At 47.3% G+C, this 20,251-nt stretch overlaps 7 protein-coding genes across 7 annotated transcripts; 2 read left to right on the top strand and 5 right to left on the bottom strand.

Annotated features, from left to right (window-relative positions):
- Nucleotides 1–289: 289 nt before the first annotated feature.
- CNH00510 (CDP-diacylglycerol-inositol 3-phosphatidyltransferase, putative) lies at nt 290–2,060 on the bottom strand. Its single transcript, XM_572243.2, has 8 exons — nt 1,864–2,060; nt 1,762–1,776; nt 1,638–1,646; nt 1,368–1,583; nt 1,174–1,287; nt 1,033–1,114; nt 697–969; nt 290–612 (listed from the first exon to the last, which is right to left on the bottom strand). Exons 1-8 carry the CDS (start codon nt 2,031–2,033, stop codon nt 538–540), a joined length of 954 nt encoding a protein of 317 aa, XP_572243.2. The 5' UTR covers nt 2,034–2,060; the 3' UTR covers nt 290–537.
- A 143-nt stretch (nt 2,061–2,203) lies between these two features.
- On the top strand, nt 2,204–5,082 carry CNH00520 (intra-Golgi transport-related protein, putative). Its single transcript, XM_572244.2, has 11 exons — nt 2,204–2,607; nt 2,648–2,778; nt 2,820–3,017; nt 3,074–3,241; nt 3,323–3,644; nt 3,692–3,828; nt 3,868–3,943; nt 3,996–4,256; nt 4,310–4,402; nt 4,444–4,512; nt 4,581–5,082. Exons 1-11 carry the CDS (start codon nt 2,269–2,271, stop codon nt 5,013–5,015), a joined length of 2,229 nt encoding a protein of 742 aa, XP_572244.1. The 5' UTR covers nt 2,204–2,268; the 3' UTR covers nt 5,016–5,082.
- A 618-nt stretch (nt 5,083–5,700) lies between these two features.
- CNH00530 (glutamate 5-kinase, putative) lies at nt 5,701–7,894 on the bottom strand. The gene is made up of 10 exons (XM_572245.2): nt 7,787–7,894; nt 7,682–7,724; nt 7,443–7,633; nt 7,264–7,374; nt 7,120–7,215; nt 6,977–7,071; nt 6,850–6,929; nt 6,558–6,798; nt 5,905–6,507; nt 5,701–5,856 (listed from the first exon to the last, which is right to left on the bottom strand). The coding sequence occupies exons 1-10, from the start codon at nt 7,790–7,792 to the stop codon at nt 5,787–5,789; spliced, it is 1,536 nt and encodes a 511-aa protein (XP_572245.1). The 5' UTR covers nt 7,793–7,894; the 3' UTR covers nt 5,701–5,786.
- A 1,268-nt stretch (nt 7,895–9,162) lies between these two features.
- CNH00540 (galactose transporter, putative) lies at nt 9,163–11,635 on the bottom strand. Its single transcript, XM_572246.1, has 10 exons — nt 11,324–11,635; nt 11,211–11,267; nt 11,052–11,156; nt 10,917–11,001; nt 10,691–10,858; nt 10,506–10,640; nt 10,038–10,447; nt 9,846–9,980; nt 9,662–9,787; nt 9,163–9,609 (listed from the first exon to the last, which is right to left on the bottom strand). Exons 1-10 carry the CDS (start codon nt 11,471–11,473, stop codon nt 9,328–9,330), a joined length of 1,653 nt encoding a protein of 550 aa, XP_572246.1. The 5' UTR covers nt 11,474–11,635; the 3' UTR covers nt 9,163–9,327.
- Nucleotides 11,636–13,830: 2,195 nt separating this feature from the next.
- CNH00550 (conserved hypothetical protein) lies at nt 13,831–16,032 on the bottom strand. The gene is made up of 11 exons (XM_572249.2): nt 15,958–16,032; nt 15,745–15,913; nt 15,549–15,687; nt 15,491–15,501; nt 15,377–15,444; nt 15,142–15,329; nt 15,078–15,091; nt 14,749–15,034; nt 14,521–14,691; nt 14,227–14,466; nt 13,831–14,069 (listed from the first exon to the last, which is right to left on the bottom strand). The coding sequence occupies exons 1-11, from the start codon at nt 15,971–15,973 to the stop codon at nt 13,944–13,946; spliced, it is 1,428 nt and encodes a 475-aa protein (XP_572249.1). The 5' UTR covers nt 15,974–16,032; the 3' UTR covers nt 13,831–13,943.
- Nucleotides 16,033–16,461: 429 nt separating this feature from the next.
- Nucleotides 16,462–18,908, top strand: CNH00560 (sphinganine-1-phosphate aldolase, putative). Its single transcript, XM_572250.1, has 11 exons — nt 16,462–16,948; nt 17,003–17,133; nt 17,186–17,214; nt 17,261–17,351; nt 17,402–17,585; nt 17,626–17,821; nt 17,889–17,997; nt 18,063–18,116; nt 18,199–18,427; nt 18,517–18,625; nt 18,718–18,908. The coding sequence occupies exons 1-11, from the start codon at nt 16,517–16,519 to the stop codon at nt 18,792–18,794; spliced, it is 1,641 nt and encodes a 546-aa protein (XP_572250.1). The 5' UTR covers nt 16,462–16,516; the 3' UTR covers nt 18,795–18,908.
- On the bottom strand, nt 18,903–20,217 carry CNH00570 (hypothetical protein). Its single transcript, XM_024657629.1, has 7 exons — nt 20,122–20,217; nt 20,020–20,066; nt 19,697–19,959; nt 19,434–19,628; nt 19,310–19,378; nt 19,177–19,240; nt 18,903–19,115 (listed from the first exon to the last, which is right to left on the bottom strand). The coding sequence occupies exons 1-7, from the start codon at nt 20,154–20,156 to the stop codon at nt 19,054–19,056; spliced, it is 735 nt and encodes a 244-aa protein (XP_024513310.1). The 5' UTR covers nt 20,157–20,217; the 3' UTR covers nt 18,903–19,053.
- Between the last annotated feature and the right edge of the window lie 34 nt (nt 20,218–20,251).

Raw genomic sequence — 20,251 nt, 5'->3', positions numbered from 1 at the left:
GTCGTCTGCTCCACTCCAAACCTCCACTTTTCATCTGATTGATACATTTCCCTCCTTATCTTATCAGTCGAACCCTCCTTCTTCAAAACTGCAGTACGAGTACAGGTTACAGAGGAATAGAGTAGGGTAATAGTGCTCCTCGCGTGCACGAACATAGATCGGGACAACTTACAATCCTTATACCCCAAAAATCTTTATCACCCCCGATGAAGGAGGAACGACAACAATGACCCTTTGAACCATTGGGCAGTCTAGTAGTGTGAACACCCTCTTTTCGGTGACTGGAGTAGGCGAGAGATTCCTTTCATCACCAACTAAAAAGCCTGACCCTCTTACCCTCTTGCAGCTTAGAACAGAACATGAAGAAAAATAATTAAGTACGAAAGCATACATATCATGCTAAATTATTTACTTCCCTCTTATTCTTAAGGGGGAAAAGAAATTCAAACATTTTGCGTGTAAAGAGCCCTCTCTTGCCTTTCATCTTATTACAGTTTATGAGATTGTGGGTTTGTAACAATATGAAAAAGGCAAAATTTACCGCCCTCGAAGTTGTGCTGCAAGTTTCTGTTCACGAGCAGCTCGTCTCTCGGCGAGGTCGACACCAACAAGCTAATTCAAAATTAGCACCCATATAACTCATTCATTTTTAAAAGAAAAAGAGAGCGAAAGGAGGACAGGGGAACTTGGACTTACGATCTTGCTAGCCTTCCAGAATTGCACAACATTGATAATCTGCTTCCCCGCACAAATCGGGAAAGTCATAGCGGCCACCACTTGCGGCCAATTCAAGTTCCTCAACACATTGATCACCCCGCCGACCAACTTGGGGTGAGCGGCAGTGAGCTCCGAGGTTAGGATAGCGGTGGGAATGGGAAAGTTGGCCATCAAGGGAGTAGTCCAGTAGTGGTTGAGGTAGAGGCAGACGAAGAAGAGTTCGTTGGCGAAGCAGAAGACGAAGAGAGTACGCTGTTTTTTTTTTTTTGGAAGATTAGACGGATATGGATTGGTTTGGTGATAGAAAATACCTACGGAATCGTTGTAATAGTACCAGAGGATACGGGAGACATCAGAGGTGACAGTCTTGTGGCTAGATGATCCCGTGGTGAGAGACCTGAAATCCACCCCGCGTTAGCTCCTATTCGCGGGAAAAGGAGAGACGGAAGGACGTACGAGTACATGTGAATGTAATGAGAGGAGAAGTCAAGGGTGATGAGGAACATGAAAAGCATAGAATAAGTGGGGTACACGCTTGAGAGGAAGCACAACAGGCAGGCAGTGGTGCATCTAATAATTTTGACTACATCAGCAACCATTCACATTTTGAGTCTTCAAAAAGAAAAACAATACAGGGCTTGAGGACTTACCGATCAGTCACCATATCCAAAACAGCTCCAAATCTGCTAGTTTGTCCCAAAGCCCTTGCGGCTTGGCCATCGACTACATCAAGCATACACGAGACGGAGTAGAGCATAGTACATGCTTTGGGGTGGTAAGGCATGAAGAATAAGGAAGCGGCGGCCGTGATGACGCGGGTGTAGCCGATCAGGTTGGGGACGAAGAGAAATACATTTTCGTCCACGCTGTCTCGGACAGAGGGATAAGCTTGTGTCAAAATGAGGAGAAAAATGGCTCACGTGGTAGTCCTGGTATCGTTGGCAGGGAGGGTTAGCACATATGCAAAATGGTCAGCACACTCAACCCCATCCCTCGGGCTCGGTCATACTTCCTCGGGCAGCAGTTTATCAAAGCAATACTCACGCCAAATCAACCGCACTACATAATCACCAGGCCAAAAATCAGTTTGCCATCCCATCCATGTTGACCTTATACCACCAAAGTCATAGCCAGAAGGATACTTACTACTTTGGATCCCAAACTTCGTCTCTCGTCCTGGACCTACTTCCTTCCCTGGCGCGCTGCTTGAGCTCTCCCTCCCCGGGGCCGAGAGAGGTGGCGGTAGATGTGGATGTGGATTCCTCAGGTTCAAGTACAGGAGTAGACTGTTTTGAGCGGGTTGTGGGCGCCATCATGGGGATATGTATGGATGTAAGGAAGAGAATTGAGAGAGGGAAAAAGATGTTGATAAACAGAAACGAACTGGGGAGAATGTACCACGGGGCGTCGGCGGATTGCAACGTCATGCAAATTAAGGTTAAATAGCATTAATTAACTCATCGAATCTGTTGTTGTCCACCGTATCGGGAAGTCCATACAGTCAACCGGTATTCAATACAGTCCTCGAGGGCACAGCCCATCCCAGGAATCATGTCCACCAACCCAAACACACCTGCACCACCAGCGTCGAGGACGAATCCCATCTCGCTCAGGATCTACAAAGCCATCGGCACATCTTTCGACGATGTATCGTCAAGAGAAGCCTTGGAAATTGCTTCAGGGATGTATGGTCCTGAAGACCCAAAAGCGAAGGTCAAAGCGCAGCCAGAATATGAAGAACTAGAAGAAGACGATGACACTCTCCCAAAGAGACGTACATTAAAAGGTCAAAGTGCTGCTATAGCGAGGAAGTACCTTAAACAGGACATCGAAACGTGCCTTGCGACTGGGAGTACCAAGTTTCTCGAAGCTTTCGCAGAGGTTGACCAGGTGGGTTTACTGGGTAGCAGAAGCATATCTGATGGGGTAGAAACTCAATGTCCTGAGGGAACATATGCAAGAAATGCAAGTGCGGTGCGACCAAGTTCAATCCGAACTTGATCAAGCGAATAGCGGTACAAAGTTTCTCCTCGAACGAGCGGATGTCCTCAGGTCTCAACGGTATGTATCGTACCCTGTGAATCAAGGCTAATGATTAATAGTGACTCTGCCCAACTTCGTGCCCATCTTATCACCCTCTTCCTCTCGCGATTCACTCTGTCCAACTCTGAGCTGACAGCTCTTACATCCCGTGAGGTAACCATCGGTCAACCCTTGTTCGACGCTTTGGACCATGTGGAGAAGATTAGGACGGATTGTGAGGTGCTTCTCAGCGGTGAAGAAGGGAAGGCACAGGCAGGGTAAGTCATCACGACGGAAGAAGGAGGGATTGTGCTTACCCGCACGCCACTCGTAGCCTTGATATAATGTCGCTCACTTCTGAACAGTTGGAATCGGGATATTCGAAGATCCATCGATATTGTCAATTCGAATTCCGACAGTTTACCCGTGAAGCACAGCTCGAAGCGTCCTCCGTGATGCGTCAGGCTATCTGTCGTTTGCGCGATCGTCCTGCTCTACTTGCGTAAGTTCAAGTCCCCATTCACCTGCTGTCATACATAATCCTGATAATCTTGTGCACCCCTGCTGACATCGATTCGCGCAGTGATGCAATCCAAACCCTTACATCTACCCGTCAATCATCCATCCTCCACCAATTCCTCGACGCTCTCACTCGAGGAGGTCCCGGTGGTCTCCCCCGACCTATCGAAATCCACGCACACGACCCAACGCGATATGTCGGTGATATGCTTGCTTGGGTCCATCAGACGACTGCGACGGAACACGAGTTTTTGGAAGGGATGTTTGGGGTAAAGGAGAAGAAACGGTGGGTGGGTCAGGAGAGAGGTGGGGAAGAGGGGGAAGAGGAGAGGATGGCTAGTGAGGTGTTGGATAAGGATCTTGAAGGGTTGAGTCGGCCTTTGAAGGTGGGTGTTTTAAAGACGGTGACTAGAAGCTAACAAGTTTTCTCAAGTTGCGTATCCAAGAAACGATAAAATCACAAGAAGGTATCATCATGACGTACAAGATTGCCAACCTTTTACATTTCTATCTTGTGACTATGCGAAAGACTATTGGGGGAAAAGCCATGCTGGTTCAGACATTACAAGAGTACGTCTTCGTTGGCAGGAAACCATGCTGACATGTAAGGATCCATGACCAAGCTTATATCGCCTTCTACGAAACTCTCGACGCTCAAGGTCGAGGTCTTCTCCGTTTTCTCCACGTATGTATCACCATCCGCTCTTCCGGCGGACCATCACTAACATAAAAAACAGCCCCCAGATGCGACACTCACTCCACCCATCACACTGCGCGACGCCGCTCAAATCCTCCGCGAACTCTTATTTGTCTACTCTACTTCCCTCATCGACCCTGCTGAACGCGAATCAGATGCGGATCTGGCAAAGTTATTGGATAAAGCAGTTGGACCTTGTGTGGAGATGTGTGAGAGGATGGCAGAGATGAGAAGGGGAAAAAGCGGTGGTGGGGAGTGGGAGAGGGATATCTTTATGGTTAACAGTTTGGGTTACCTAGAGGTAAGTTTGTGGATGGAGCATGAGCGTGAATGACGGGGGTTAACGACGTGTAGCATACATTGGAGATGTATGACTTTACCACAAAGACGTTGCATATGTTGGATGAGAAGATCAAGACTCATGTGGAGAGTATGACTTTTGAACATGTGAGTTTTATTTTGTCATGCCTCGTCACTGACCTTTGTAGCATGGTAAACTTCTGGAGTCTTGTGGCCTTGCCGCCGTCATGCGTACCATCCGTACTCGTCCAGAAGATGCAAGTCCCATTCACCCCCGCCATCAAAGGAAGAACCTTTCAAGCTAACTTTTGCTTTTGTTTTTCAGACCCCTCTATCCCGTCTTCACGCCACATCCCCCAAATCACTCACGTCCGCCCTCTCCAAGTTCTCTACCTGGATATCCACCGTCGACCCTTCCACCTCCCCTCGCCTCGCGCTCTTGACTTCTCCACGACTTGCAGTAGAGATTCATCGGAAAGCTTTACGTAAGATATATGATGCTTATGGAGAAATTTGTGAGAGGGTGCTGGATAAAGCGGAGGGGTATGAGTTTGGGGAGACGATGTTGAGGAGAGGGAGGGACGAAGTTGGGGTTGCACTCGGGGTGGGGGAAGACTGGGAACTGGAAGAGGACACGGAGGAGAAAAGCATGAAACAGAAAGAACAGCAGGATGAGGATACGGAAGATCAAGGGGAGAAGGGCATCATGCAAGAAGAACATAAGGCACAGGACGCTGGGAACACAGAAGACAAGGCATAGAGAAGGAGATATACGCCGCATGTAGAATTCCCTGCTATCATGAACTCTTTTGCAGTCGGGACCGCGCAAACGCAAGCTATTTGATGAAGGGGTTTACAGAAAGGGAAGATAACTCCTTCATTCAACATTACTGACTTTTACGCTAGATGAAGGACTCTGAACCATCATGGTAATGGTAGAATTCAGAATGTGCATGGGATGAGAAGTTGGCATGAGCAAGAATACACACTCACTCTGCATATGCGTTGGGTAGCCTGCAAGCGGCTCGCCCTATTGGCCTTGGCAAAGTTAGCAAAGTGACAAAGTCCTGTTCGCTTTGTGCTCTATATAACAGTTGTGACCCGCAATTGCCTATCGTCCCAACTCAATTTGCCGTGCACTACTAATCCTTTGCTGCTACATACAATGGAATTGACAGCACTACCAGCACGGTGAACAGAGCAATCTCCGTGATTGATATCGGATAGAAGCGATATTGAAACTAAAGATGTCTTGCAGGACAACTACTACGTTTCCCAACAATGAATGAAGAAGCTCAAACAGTGCATGGAACAGTTCGAAAGGGTCTGGAATAAAAAGCCTAATTTCTGCCACTCCTTTGGATTGGTAGCATAATACTGATCTGTTGACTTCCGCCCGTTGGTATATACCAATGTACGATAATCCCGCATTTGATATTATAGTAGTGCATGAATAATGCTCTAAAAACCCAAATTGTATAATGCTAGCCTTGCTTCCGGCAAATGATTAGTATGCCTCACTATCGACTTTCTACAAGAAGGTAATCGAGTCCACCACATGCTCGCTCTCGACGTATCCAATAAGTTTTTCAATTTCCGAACTAAAAGCTCATCAACATATGCACAAGAAGACATCAATAATTGCTCACCTCTTTCGTCCCTTCATCCTGTCAATTTCTACACTGTTGTATTGAGCTAGACCCTTCGCCACCTCGACCTCTTCCCACTCATCACTCTCTCCTTCGGCCACTCCCCGCCCAATACTCGTTAACGATGTCGTGCCCAACCTCTCCGCCAAAGCCGTTATCGCAGGACTAGGGGGCACACTCCTGCTCAAAGGGTCGAGGGAAGCGATCGACGATGAAAGAGACATGGAAGGTTGGAGTTGAGGAGTATCAGGTTCAGTGTTGTTGGCGTCGGACATGACGGTGATAGGATTGGTAGTCCCAATCGTAAGGTGTCGAAGAGCAGGAGAAGCGAATGTCGCCGGCTGGGGTACTTGGGAAAGGTCGGGGGTAGGGCTACCGGGGGTTGATTCGTCGACTGAGCTAAGGGCAGCGATGTCGTCGTGGCGTCGACGGCGAACAACGAGACGGACGGCTTGGTGACTTGCGAAAGGGCCAACCACGCGGACGACACCGGCAGGAAGAAGACGACCACCGGATTCTTTGCGTCGAATGGCACGGCAGGCACCTTCGTCGATGACAACGGTACCGGCAGCGTGAAGACCGTGGGCGATCCACCATTTTCGGCTTCATTACTGTAAGTACAATGGGGCTGGACGTACGAAAACGCCACTCACTCTTTAAGGGCTGACTCTCGTCTTAAAAACCTCGTACACAGTGGGCCCTCAAACAATTCTGGAGTCTCTGCAACCTCTCGGCAAGGCGAAGGGCCGTTTTCAATGACTTTGAAAATGTCAGTTACGTTGATAGAATGCATAACAACGGTGGTTGTGCCAGCAGCGGTAGCAAGCTCGGCCGCAATGAGCTTTGTGGACATGCCTCCTGTGCCAAGAGATGTTCCGAGGGTAGAAGTAGATACTAACAGCCAATATGAGTATAAGTAACATGACGTAGGAAAAACAAGCATACCTTGCTGTTTCACCTTCTCAATATCGCGTACGACTCTCACAGGCTTCGCATCGGGGTTGGTACGGGGGTTGTCTGTGTATCTGGAAGCCTTTAGGATCAGGATGCTCGCGGTACAGCTTGAACTTACAAACAGTCAACGTCAGTCAAAAGGAAGAGATAGTCGGCATGGCAGATAGCAGAAGAGATCGCCGATAATGTGTCATTGTCGCCAAATTTGATTTCCTAGACTCTATCAGGAGGTTCATAGCTACGAATGAAGGTAAAACCCACAGATACTGAGACTGTATCATTCTCATTGACGATAGGAATAACGCCCATTTGCAATAATTCAGAGAAAGTGTTTTGAGCGTTGAGATAACGCGTTCTCTGTGTCACCTTATGAGCTATGCACATATTATTTCAGTAAATCCTCACGTCTGAAATGTCCATTCGGGTGAGAAGAATCTGGGCAATAGGCTGATCCAATTGAGAAAACAGATTATCCCACAGCGCAATCAGCCGCCCTTGACCAACAGCAGCAAGGGCCTGTTGGTCGTGTGACTTGCGTCAGCATCCACTCCTCCCTTTTTTTCTGATTGTACACTCTTACTCACCTGCTTCTGATGCAACCCCTTCCCTCTTTCCTTAAGATCCATCCTCCTTAACCCCACACCGATAGCACCCGAAGATACCAAGACGACACGATGTCCTTGGGTCCGGAGTTTCACTACAGTCTCAACAATAGATGAAAGAAGTCGAAGGTGGGGGACAAAAGGATATGTCGGGGATACAATAGATGAGGTACCTGGGAGGGAACTTATCAGTCATCAATATGCATGTATTATGGACCTACCGAGCTTAATGACGATAGTCAGAGGGGTGAATTTTGATTTACCCTGCAAAGCTGAAAGTCAGCAAACACATGACAGCTTTGAGTCCTCTAGTCCCACACACTCACGGACATGCTGATAGAAAGTACTTTAAGTGAGTTTGGGGAAAGAAGTGCTTTTTTGGCACTGTATACGAATACCCTTTAACCTTAGTTATCTTCGGTCGACGTTTCTCGTCCTGGAAGCCAAATATGGTACTTCGGTCCGAGTCATATTCAAGAATGTCATGATCTCATCATTTATTTGATTCCGCTCAGGTTGACGTGGAAATTGCCGCCGGTGTAATAATAATTAATAAATAACTAACTGATATCTGCGGGCGCTGCTCTTTCTGACGACTCTTTGTGGCAATTTATTAGGTGTAGTCGTAAGCTTTTTGCTGTGAGCGAAATGCGTAATAACCAGCAATCTCTAATAACTCTTCCGCCCCACTTAAATGCACTTACACATAAAATAAATTATTATAGGGCTTTACGAAAGATCCGCAAGCTCGTGTCACCGTCATAGGAACGGTTATCGGCAGAACCGCGAGCATTTGCGTTGAGGACAGTTTGGTGGATAATCGTCCCGCCCCGTTTCATCTTCCACAGGTTGCTGCAGATAAGCACGACGATCGTGAGTTATGAGCTATTATGATGCATTCGGTGTCGTACATGCTACATAATAATTGCGTGGCGATGGGGAGCAAAATAAGAGGGAAGACGACGACCGAACAAAGACCACCCCAGCCGCCTGACGGCGACCAAATGACCAAGGACTGAAGAAGTGATTGATTTCACACTGGAAACGGAGTTCTCTTCTTGCCGTTATGTCCTATTATTAGTCTTGTCGTCTTCCCTTGTCTCGTCGTCCAACAACAGCCTTCCGATTTGTAGCCTCCACCCAATCTTGGCCAACGTCATTCCACTGTTCGTCGGCGGACCTAAAATGTCAAATCTGATGAGTCGCAAATCACGAACGAGGCGTGTCTAACAAGTGAACCGTGGACGGTAGGCGCGAAGCACTACTGTGGCCAAACAACAGAGAATGGCCGACGGACATCAGACATCAGATGAACTTCTTCTTGATCGTGATTCTTGATCTTGTGCCGCCGTCTTCATGTTATGTTATGGAAAATAAAGGGACACCATACGTCACCAAACTCGGGACCTCTTAGATCTACTTACTATTATTTGTATCAGTATCATGTTATCATGTTTTCTGCCCGTCCGTTGTTCGTGATGAGCTCTCGTGGTGTGGGTACCAGTAACTTTTTAACTTGTTGCTCCACCATAGTAGTACGTGTTGCAGTAATAATGCCCACAATGGCGCGTATTGATGGTTTATACCCCAGTCCCGAATAATAACGTTTGATCCTTACTCTGTAGCTTATTAAGAGAGTAACCTTCTTTGCTGCTGCTTATTGCAATGTATCCACAGCGCATTTTATTGATGGTAACCCAAGAATGTGCAAACACCGATGCATCACTGAGTGAGGTGATAATGAAAACGTGGGTGCTAACGGTACAGTACGAAAGAATCTACCTTCTTGCCCGACTACATTAATTGCTATTATAACAGCGAATGGAAAATTGAAAAAAGGGGAGACGACATAGAACAGCACTTCTTCTTAAGCTTCGGAATCGTTGACCTTCTCCTTGTGCTGAATCTGCTCGGCAACCTTGTCCAAACCGATCTGGGCAGCAACACGCTCTCGTCGTGCTCGGTCCTCGGCACCGGACTCGTCGTGGAAGACCCTGTCGACCTCTTCGAGAGAGAGACCCTTAAGTTCTGGAAGGATGAAGATGGAATACAGGAAGCCAACGACACAGAAGCACATGAAGACGATGTAGGTCTTGTAGCCAATGTTATCGATCATGTGAGGGGTGACCATAGCGACAGTGAAGTTCATCTACGGCGATGATTAACGCGACTCGAAAGGATACTCGTTGAAGAAGACTTACAAGCCAGTTCACACCGGAAGAAATACTCATACCCTTAGCACGCATGTCGAGAGGGAAGACTTCAGCGGAAACAACCCAAGCCAAGGGACCCCAGGTGACAGCGAAGTTGGCAATGTACCAATAGATCTAGAAGATAAAAGTTAATGACTGCTCAGTGGTGCACTGATAATATCCAGTGACTTACGAAGAAAACAGCGGCGTTACCAGCCTTCTTGTTGCTATCAAAGCTGTCACCGAATTCGGCAACGATAGCGGCAATAATAGCGTGAGAAATGGCCATGTTGGCTTCGCCCCAGGCAAGGAGAGGCCTTCGACCAAACTACACCAACCTGTCAGGTACTGCGGAAGTTGAAGTCACTGAAGGAAGGGTACTTACGTTATCGACGAAAAGGACGGCAGGAATAGTGAAGACGAAATTGACGACGCCGACGATACCTGTGGCCAAAAGACTGATAGTACCACTAGCACCGCTACCAGTAAGACCTATCTGCGCAAAGATGGTGGGAGCGTAATAGATAATGGCGTTGATACCCGTCCATTGTTGCAAAGCCTGGGCGCCAGCACCAAGCATGAGTCGGTGAAGAAGGGGCCTGGTGGTGAACAACCTCTTGTACTCAAGCATGGTGACTCGGAAGTTGACGTCCTCCTGACCATATCGCTCCTTAGCGGCCTCACGCTCTACAAGACGCTCAGCCTGAAGAGCACGGAACTCGTATTGGATTTCGGGGGCTTCCTCGGTAGAGCTTCGGAGCCTAGCCAAGTTGGTAAGACATTCCTCCTCACGACCTGATAAGATTATGAGCGATATGAGGATTTCGGATGAAACCACGAGGCGTGTACTTACCCCTAAGCATGAGCCATCGGGGGGAGAAGGGAAGGAAGCAAGCACCGACACAAAGAACCACGCCAGGGATAAGCTGGAGACCAAGGGGAATTCGCCAAGCGGCGGTAGTCTGACCGGCACCTGTACCGCCAATATCTAATTCCTGCATCAGCTAGCACTCACGCTAGATCACACGAGGCACTCACAGTTGGTACCGTAGCCAATCCAGTAAGAAATGAGGATACCGAATGTAATGGCCAGTTGTTGAAGAGCGACCAAAGAACCTCGGATACCGGGAGGAGCCAACTCGGCGTTGAACATAGGAACAAGCATAGAAAGAGCACCGACACCCATACCGGCAAACCATCGACCAGCTGATCTGAAGTGTGAGCTTGACGTCATCCCCGGAGTAAATGCGGACAATTTACTTACCGTAAATGCACGCGACGTTGGAGTTGGCACCGGTTTGAATGGCAGTACCCATCATGAAGACGACACACCAAGCGGAAATGGAGTACTGGATGAAACATTAGCCATCGAAAAGGAGGGAGGGAAAAATTCGCTCACCTTTCGGGAATATCTGTCAGACAAAGGACCGGCCATGAGGGCACCGACAAAAGCAGCAAGTTCAAGAATAGAAGTCAAGAGACCTTTGGTGTCGGGGTTTGTCAACTGTAGAAGGATGTGTTAGCAAATGTGGTGAGGAAGAAGCTTGCCAAGTCTTACAGTAGCAGTGTATCGCTGCTCAAAATTGTACATAACTTGGACTTGACCGAAAACACCCTAACGCAGGACATAAGCAAATGGCAGGCATTTAAAAAATGCACAGGATAATATACCTGGTTGTAGCCATAGAGGACACCACCAAGAGAAGCGAAACATGCCAAACCGAGAGCTCGGCCGTTCTTGAAAAGACCTCGCCAGCCTTCGTTCTGACGTTGAGTGAGGAGAGCCTCAAAGTCACCGCCGGCAGGAGCACCACCACCCATTGTTGTTACTTGTGTTGTGGTGGAAAGTAGTATTAGGTTTTGTGCGTATAAAAAGTACTCTGAGCTAAACTGCTTGAGACTTTATCGTTGAGATAGAGTAATGCCAGGAGTGTATTTGTTAGGTGATGGTTGAAAGAATGGGGAAGAAGCTGCTCTCGAGCCTTTATATCCTCATGTGGAACAGCCGAGAAGGCCGGATACCGACGATCGTGCTTACCGGGAGTTGCATCTCGAATTGTGTCGATGACAGATTCTTGCTCAGCTTTTTCCAGTCGGCCAGGTTCCCTATCCTTACTTCATCTACTCAAAGGGGAAAGAGCAGCTGGTTGTTGCTCTGGTGTCTTTTGCTTATTTTCCTTGCGTGCGGCAATGACCCGGAATGTTCCGCGGTAAGTGGCTCCTCTCTCTTTCCCCTGAATTGTCACTTGCCCCGCGGTCCCCTGCAATGTGCCTGAGCTGCGTATGCCGGGGTCCATGGGCGCCAGGGACTCAGGCGCTAGGCCCACTGGGAGGCCCAGGCACTGGGAAGGACAAGGACAGAGGCCCCCTAGCTGTCCGGAAACCGCAAGTTCTAATGACATCACCCTGACGTACACTATGCCTTGCCCTTTGTCCTCTTGATCATTACCGATAATTCGAAGCATCAGCACTTAAGTAAAGTATTTAAAAACTGTAGCAAATGGTATATTTAAACATAATACGCGGACCTTTTTTGATTTCTCATCTGCTGTACACACGAAGAAAAAAGACATGCATCTTCCTCCACCATCACATGCTTCTTCATGATTTAGTGGTTTTATGTTTTATTATTGTATAAATTGGAATGAATGCATAAATAAGAAAATGCAAGATGGTACGATCACAAGCGACTAGTGTGCATGGCAATACCAAACCTTCGAAGAGGACATGCCAAATCGTGCGGAAAAGTTCGTATTATTATCCTTCCTTGATCGTAGTTCCACGTTGTTTATTTCTAGTTGCCGACTTTACGCAGGGTTTCCTTCAGGTTAAGTCGACTGCGCGGACCTGGAACGTCGGCAAAGATAGGATATAAGAATATGCCGCGCACTTTCGGTCGCTTGATGTTTTGATGCTTGGTGCATAGAGGTGGAGGTGGCATCACGCCGCGAAGCGCAAAAATTGATACAGTCCACCAGCCAACGATGGACTAAGAGCTCTTTCTTCTGATCTTTCTTCTTTTATCAATCTGACTCCTGTCCCAGTAGGAGGCAGAGTAAAATGTAAATAGAGGAAAATGTAAATAAAGTAAAAAAGTGCGCCAATGGCTACCTTGAAGTGTAGTCAAAAAAGAGCATTAAACACTAAAAAGCACGAGGGGATTATTGCAAAAAACTTTTCTACTGAACCAAATGTTGCCGCACACAGCCAATAATGTCAACTGTCAAAAAGAGGCAAAGAGGGAAGAGAGAAAAGGGGAAGTGTCTGCGGAGAGCTGATGGTGAGTCACCAACCTACAGCCACAGATCCCACAGCCAAAAAAGCAATAATGCAAAAAAAGCGCGGTGCATTTTTCGGTGTCGGTCGCCCTCGGCATCTTTTGAACCGCCGGCTTTTTGCGAGTAGACGAATGGCAAAGCCGGGCGACCTCACGGCTGCGCCGGCGACGGGGGCAACAAATCCTTGATGAGGATGAACCTCGGATTTTCCTCGGAGTTCCGAAGCAGCAATCACTGATCGTAAACAAAAGTCTTTGAGGTCGGGGTAGCGCAGACAGCAATTATATACATAAGGGGAGTTACTATAACCACCCTGCAACTATCACGATCAGGCTAAAGCGACTCGCAGGCAAGCAGTTCATGAGATACAAGGCCAGTTTCGAGACACGGACACGGACGTCAAATCGTTATTAGCTATAACTAGTGGCCCACCATCTTCTTTCCTTCGATTACCTCTTAACCTTAGGAGCTTAGTAGTATCTATTCGTTCATGACAGTATCACGCCACGCAATGATAACGAGACATTCCGACATTTGGGTATCTTTTTTTTTCTCCGACGACCCATACAATGTAAAACGAACTTGCATTGTACAATAATGATGCCTCTTATTCCACTGACTTGGTTAGTTGTATGCTAAAACCCTTTTCTCGTTGAGCGGATTTGGTACAATTTTTGCGATGTGATCGCTTTCGATCATGAATAGCAACAGATGCGCTGAACGTATCTTAACTTCAACGAAAGGTTAGCGGTCAATTTTCCAGCCATGATATTATCGCTCGTTGTTCACCAAGTATCTCCAGTTTCGTTCGACTCGTCCCCTAATAAGAAGAAAACACAGATGTGGAAGCTTGTGAATCAATTATTTTGATATCGATTACGATACTCCATTACTCTACAACGCAAAAGTTATTCTTCTGCACTTACAACGTACAGCGTATAGTCTACGTGCGTCTTATGGCCTCATCTAGTCAAAACAAACGGAGCACTCAATCACCATTTTGTGCCTTTGAACTATTCGACAAGATCGGACAGTTCTGAAGACTCTGGAGTTGAAGCTGCCTTCTTTCTACCCTTTTGAGGCTTGATCTTTGCAAGTTTTTCGCCAACTGCCTCCACTTGCTTCTTGGATTTACGACACTGTGAGTCGATAATGATTGTAGCGGGGAGAAGAGGGTGTCCAAGGGTTGCACGGCGAGTAATAGAGACGCAATGGATTTCGAGTGGAAGAAAGATAGACAAGACGTCAATGCAGTCAACAGTCCATCATACACCTAAAGCAATCGATCATACTCACTTCTGTACTCCCTTTTTCCTTCTTCACCTCCGAATCCGGATGATTTTTGGACCCCCCAGTCCTTGCTCCAATGGCTCGTCGTTTTGCAGCAGAAGGTTTATTATCTTCAGTTTTCGTCTGCGAGGCTAAATTACTGTTGATCCCCTTTTTCTCTGCGGCTGCTTTTTGTCTTGCCGTCAGAGGTCTTTTGGGTTTCTGCTCTTCTAAATCACTCTGGTCGGATAGTTCACTCCCTTCATCCTATGATGCCACAGGTTAACATTTTGTCTTGTGATCATGACCAGAGGAACTCACCGATTCTTCCTCCTTAGCGACCTTCTTCCTCTTCGCTCCGGCCCTTTTGCCGCCTTTACTGATTTTCGGCTTGATCTCGACTCCTTCCGGCATCTTTTGCAGCTCTTCGACTAGTGCAGTCGTTCGTCCACCGACTTCAATAAATTTGATCGTGGCTGGTGATCCATCGGGCTTATCAAGCGATTGTTCAGTCAACTTGCCCGAGGAAGGTAAATATCATCAACGTACAAGCTCCAAAAACTCTTTATCCTCCGGCTCCACGTCCTCACCCCCCTCACCGTCCACGACCTTCTTCCCTTTACTCTTTTTGTCCTTCTCCATCTGCTTTTTCTGAGTTGTACCTTTACTCCACCTCCAGCGGAAGAGCCAGTCGGAAGGAAAAAGTTTCGAATCAGCATTGACAGATATTGCGGTGAGAGGCACAGCACGGAGTTGGTGGTGGAGATCTCTAATGTTTTGTTCGGATAATGCGGGAATGGGGCAAGAAGGGTGGATACGGGCCTGGTAAAGTACCCTAGGGCGGGTTAGTGGAATTAAGGAGCTTTTTTAAGGCTCACTCGTCTGCAACCCACTGCAATGAACGGGTTAGCTTGCGCGTTTCGCTTCTATGGGAAAACTCACATTGCCAACACCCGCACTGAATGCTTGGTCCATGATGACGCCTTTCACAGTACCTTTCTTGTTCACCAGCAGCTTTGTAAACTCTTCCAAAGTTGGATGATTGAGTATAGGGTCGAAACCTAACTCCGAGACGGGAGGATGGGAAGATACAGGATCAGATACCAAACGAAGACGACCAAGCCGACGCCCTGGGGCGGCATTAGCGTAACGTTGGAAGAGTCGCGGGGTGACTTGCCATCTATGAAAGCAAGTTCTCGAGGTTCATCGGCGATGGAGCCTTCTTGAGGTTCAAGCTTTAGTACGCTATATTTTGTTTAGCTGCATAATTCAGTGTAACTTGATGACATACAACTTATAGAACTATCTTCTTGTTAGCTCATATAAACGGTGTTGAAAACAAGACTCACTCTGGGAGGCCAGACATCCGCACTTTCTTTGGGCCTTCTCCGATACCAAGTTGGTTCTTGACCTTTGAGCTGTATCATACCTGTCATGCCGAAATGCATCACCGGGTATCGTCCTTCACCCGACAAGGTCATCCAGAACCTATGCCATCCTTCATCAGTCGCAAATCCAGCTGACACCTGGTCTGCCCGCACGCACGTTTTTCCTTTCCGCTCACATCCTGTTATAGACCTTCCTGCGATCTCTTTGGCAAATTCGTTATGGTCTGTTCCACCGGTAAAGATGATACTGTCTTCTTGAGCATCGACTGAAGCGATCTTGTACCCCTTGCAGGAGTCTTCAATAAGTTTCCGAGCTCGTTCAACCTCTGTAATAGCTTAGCAATAGCTGGATACCTGACCATGAACTTACCAGGGAGCTCTGGCATGTCAACTGAGGTGGATGTGGGAAAAATCCAAGGAACTGAGGAATATCAGAGATTGTCGGATATAGCTTCATAGAAGATATCACTGACCAACCGTGACATTACGACAACCTTGCCAGGCACAGAGGTATTGCGATGACGTAATAACGATGGTCAGGCCTCAGGTGTATCGAGTGTCGAGCTCGACGTATGAATCACAAATGGATCCGTCGGCTCATCTCGATCGTTCTCCGCCATGCTTCAATTCACACGAGAACTTTCAACTCATCTCGATGGACTCTATCTAAGATATGCAATTCACTAATTATACATTTGTTCTTTCTGAAGTCAACGGTTTTGGCGGCTCGTCTCTCTGCGAGGCGAAGTCTGTTTATTGATTTCATAACGGTTGGGCAATTTGCGCTGCACATAGAAAATTAGCTTCCGTTTTAATCAGTAACACGGCGTCCAGTTCTAATTGGTACTGGCCTCCACCACGCTTGTCATGGGTGGGCCGATATACCAGCGTAAAGAGATACGAAGTCATCCTGAACTTCAACATCCACAATGCCTGTCTTTTCAACGCTCATAAACAGCACGGAAAGTTATCAACGTCGCTTTGACCAGATGGCCAGAGCTGTACTTGTTTACTGGGTCTTGAAATATGTTCTTCTCGACGGCTTTCGCCACATCAAGGCAAGAGGGTTATGCGGCACTGCCAATGAGATCAGAAACAAGATCAAATCTCTAGTCGTCCGCATCATGCTCGCATTCCCTTCCAACAGAGCCAAACTCAATTCTGAACTAGCCAAAACTCGAGCTGAGCTCAAAGAAAAGCTTGCGCCAAGTCAGTACCCAGATGGCGTCAGACTAACGACAGTGAGGACTTTGCCGGAAACGGGGAGAGGAAGAGAATGGCTAGAGAGTGAGTGGGAGAACTTGAAGAAGCTCGAGAAGGCGGATGTGGATAACGGTAGAGTCAGTGGAGCCGTCTATCATGTAAGTATTAGTGAAGACACTTTCCGAGCATGGACTGACTGGGGGGTACTGAAGGGCGGGGATGAACTTAATGCTGTCATCAACGAGGCTATGGCCAAATTTGTAGTCACCAACCCTTTGCATCCTGATGTGTTCCCTGGAGTGAGGAAGATGGAAAGTGAGATCGTCAGCATGTGTCTGAACCTGTACGCTGTAAAACGTTTCAACTGCGACTGTTTTTTGCTCACGCGTATCAAGGTTCAACGGGCCTAATGGCGCTGGCACAAGTGAGCCAGATCACTTCAGCCTGGGAGATGATGCTAACTTCTGCAGCTACTTCTGGTGGCACTGAATCTATTCTTATGTCCGTCAAGACCCACCGAGACTGGGCACGAGTAACCAAGGGTATCACAAGACCGGAAATGTACGCTGCCTCTTCTTTCGCCAAAAAATGTCAATTAATGAATGTCTCAGGGTCATCCCGTCGTCAGCCCACGCAGCATTCTGGAAAGCATCAGAATACTTCAACATCAAACTTCATGTCATCCCAGTTAACCAAAAAACAAGGAAAGCTGAAGTTGCAGCTATGAAGCGAGCTATCAACCCTAACACAATTATGATTGTCGGTTCAGCACCAAACTTTCCAGATGGCGCTATCGTAAGTTGCCTCTTCACATCTTCTCGCTAATTGATAACAGGACCCCATCCCCGAACTCGGTGCTCTCGCGAAACGACGTAACGTCGGTCTTCACGTCGACTGCTGCTTGGGTTCATTCATCATGCCATTCCTGGAAAAAGCCGGGTTCAGTGAAGGCATTGATCCTTTCGACTTTCGAGTCCCAGGAGTGACTAGTATTAGTTGCGACACTCACAAATATGCTTTCTGTCCTAAAGGCAGGTTTTATTGTTATTCCTCAGGGGAAAATGCAGTGGGCTAATGATGGTTGTTCGGATCTGTTAGGAACTTCGGTGATCATGTATCGTTCGTCTGAGCTAAGGAGATTCCAGTATTATGTTATTACTGATTGGGCTGGAGGGGTGTATGCAAGTCCTTCGATGGCTGGTTCGAGGTGCGTCTTTCTATAGTCTCCTCGACCGTATCTTGCTGTCTATTGAAATTAAACCATCTATATAGACCCGGATCTGTCCTGGCCGGCGCATGGGCAGTACTCAACCACATCGGTGCCGAGTATGTCTCCCCTATTCTTTTCTCTCTAATGCTTCTCTTATAAAAGTAAAAACAAACTAACCCTTCCCTCTTCCATCACCAGCGGCTATACCTCCTCATGCCGTCAAATCATATCGGCCGCCCGATATCTCACTTCTTCCCTTCGTACCCTTTTCCCTGACGACCTTTACGTCCTCGGAGACCCCAAGGGGCCTGTAGTAGCATTTAATAGTAAGACGATAAACATATATGCGGTGGGAGATGTGATGAGTAAGAAGGGATGGCATCTGAGTGCTTTGGGTGGAGATGGGGGCTTACATATGGCTTTCACTGTGAGTGATTCTGGTTTTTGGGAACGACGATGGGATGGAGAGTGAAGAAGACGACGATGAAGGCTGATCTGATTGTTTTGTAAAAATAGAGACTATCAGCGAAGAGCGTGGATAAGTTGATTGAGGATTTGGGAGACGCGTTGAAAGAGGTCAAAGCATCTCCTCAAGGTGCGGGTGGGGATATGGTCGCTCTTTACGGTGAGTCCACGAGTCTCATTTCTTCAGGTTGCCAATATGTCAGGGTTGGTTTGGAAATTGCAAGTTCGCTGATTTCGGGCGGACTGAACTAGGTCTTGGACAGACGAGCGCGGGACCGCATGTGGTGGGTAAGCTCGCAGAGACGTTCTTGGATACGTTGTACGAGTAAATACAGTAATAATATGTTCATTGTCGCATGGCAACGCCGCAATGTATGTTAATAACAATTGTTGCATGACGTTGGATATTGGATATAATCAATAAGTATTTGGTCTATGATTATCAATATGCATAGGCATGTATTATAATTTATCGTGAACGTCGTGAATTGAATACTACACAGACAAAGACAAGACGTATAACTACTGATTGAAGTAAAAAATGGTCACCAGTAATGAAAGGTGATACCAAAATGTAAGGCAAGGTTATTACTGAGACTTCTTGGTATCCGCAGACTGAGAGCGAACGAGGCGGATACGTTCTTGTACAACTGTAAACGTAAAGTGGTTAATCCCTCTTTTACAGCATTAAAATTGAAGCGGGTGGCATACCAGCACGATCTAAGGCGTTCAAACCTCCAAAACCGATAAGAACGACAGTAAACATGTAGCATAGCTAGCTCATTTGATTATTAATATGTCTCGCTCAAGTTATAACAGTAATGAAAAGACAGGCAAGACTTACCGCAGGGATAATCGGCACTTGATGTTTATCTATTTTTATAATCAGCAGAAGAGGCTCGACAATGATATGCTGTCACCAAGAAATCAGTGTCTCCTCCCACGATCTCCCCTTATATCGGACTTACACAAGCAAAAGAAAATATCAGTGAGGCAGGAATCATGTAGTCACTCAAATATTTGCTAACCAACGCCCTACCCGCGTTGGCGGCGTTTGAAGTAGAAGGCGCGGCCGCGAGGTAAATGAGAAGAGCGAGAGGTAGCAGGACGAGGGTGTGAGTAAACTTGGGAGGGACGAATACATTGACCTGGGGGTCTTTGGGCTGATCATCGATGTCAGTTATATCGTTGCATCTCACCAGACAGAAAGAGTCTACGCGTAACAACTCACAACCTTGTAGTATTTCAACGCATCTTCGCCCATCTTATCAATTGCCTGCTTCACTTCACTCGCAGTCTTTGCCGTAGATTGGAGCGGAATGTCGACATCGACCTCACGGGCTTTAGTACGAAGTTTGATACCAAGAGCGTCGTAAGTAGGGCTACCGTGCGGGACAGAGAGGCGAAGGCTGGGAGGTGTTTGGGTAGGACTCTTGGTTAGTGGGTCAGGGGCGGGGTGAAGAAGGGGATTGGTGGCATGACGCATGGCAATAGCTGCCCGCAATGTGGCTGTGAGTTTGCTAAAGGTGGAAATGAAGATAAAATGAGGCTCACCAAGCAGGAGATCAGGCCGAGTATTAAGGTGGGCTCGGAGTGCACGACTGGTTTGGGAATGAAGGTTAGTCGTGATTTTGGGAGGATTATGAGAATACCCACAGGCCAGAGTCCTGCTTATGGTCTTCTCGAGTCATGTCTGGACTGTTGAGCTGGTGATTTTTTTCTTTTGGGATGTCCTAACTGCGGTAACGAAAGATAAAGCTCTTGAACGTAGAAGGTCTCAATAGTG

This window comes from Cryptococcus neoformans, assembly GCF_000091045.1.
Source record: "Cryptococcus neoformans var. neoformans JEC21 chromosome 8 sequence".
Lineage (NCBI taxonomy): Eukaryota > Fungi > Basidiomycota > Tremellomycetes > Tremellales > Cryptococcaceae > Cryptococcus > Cryptococcus deneoformans.
The sequence above is the reverse complement of the archived record's forward strand: the minus strand, read 5'-3'. Positions and strand labels throughout refer to the sequence as shown.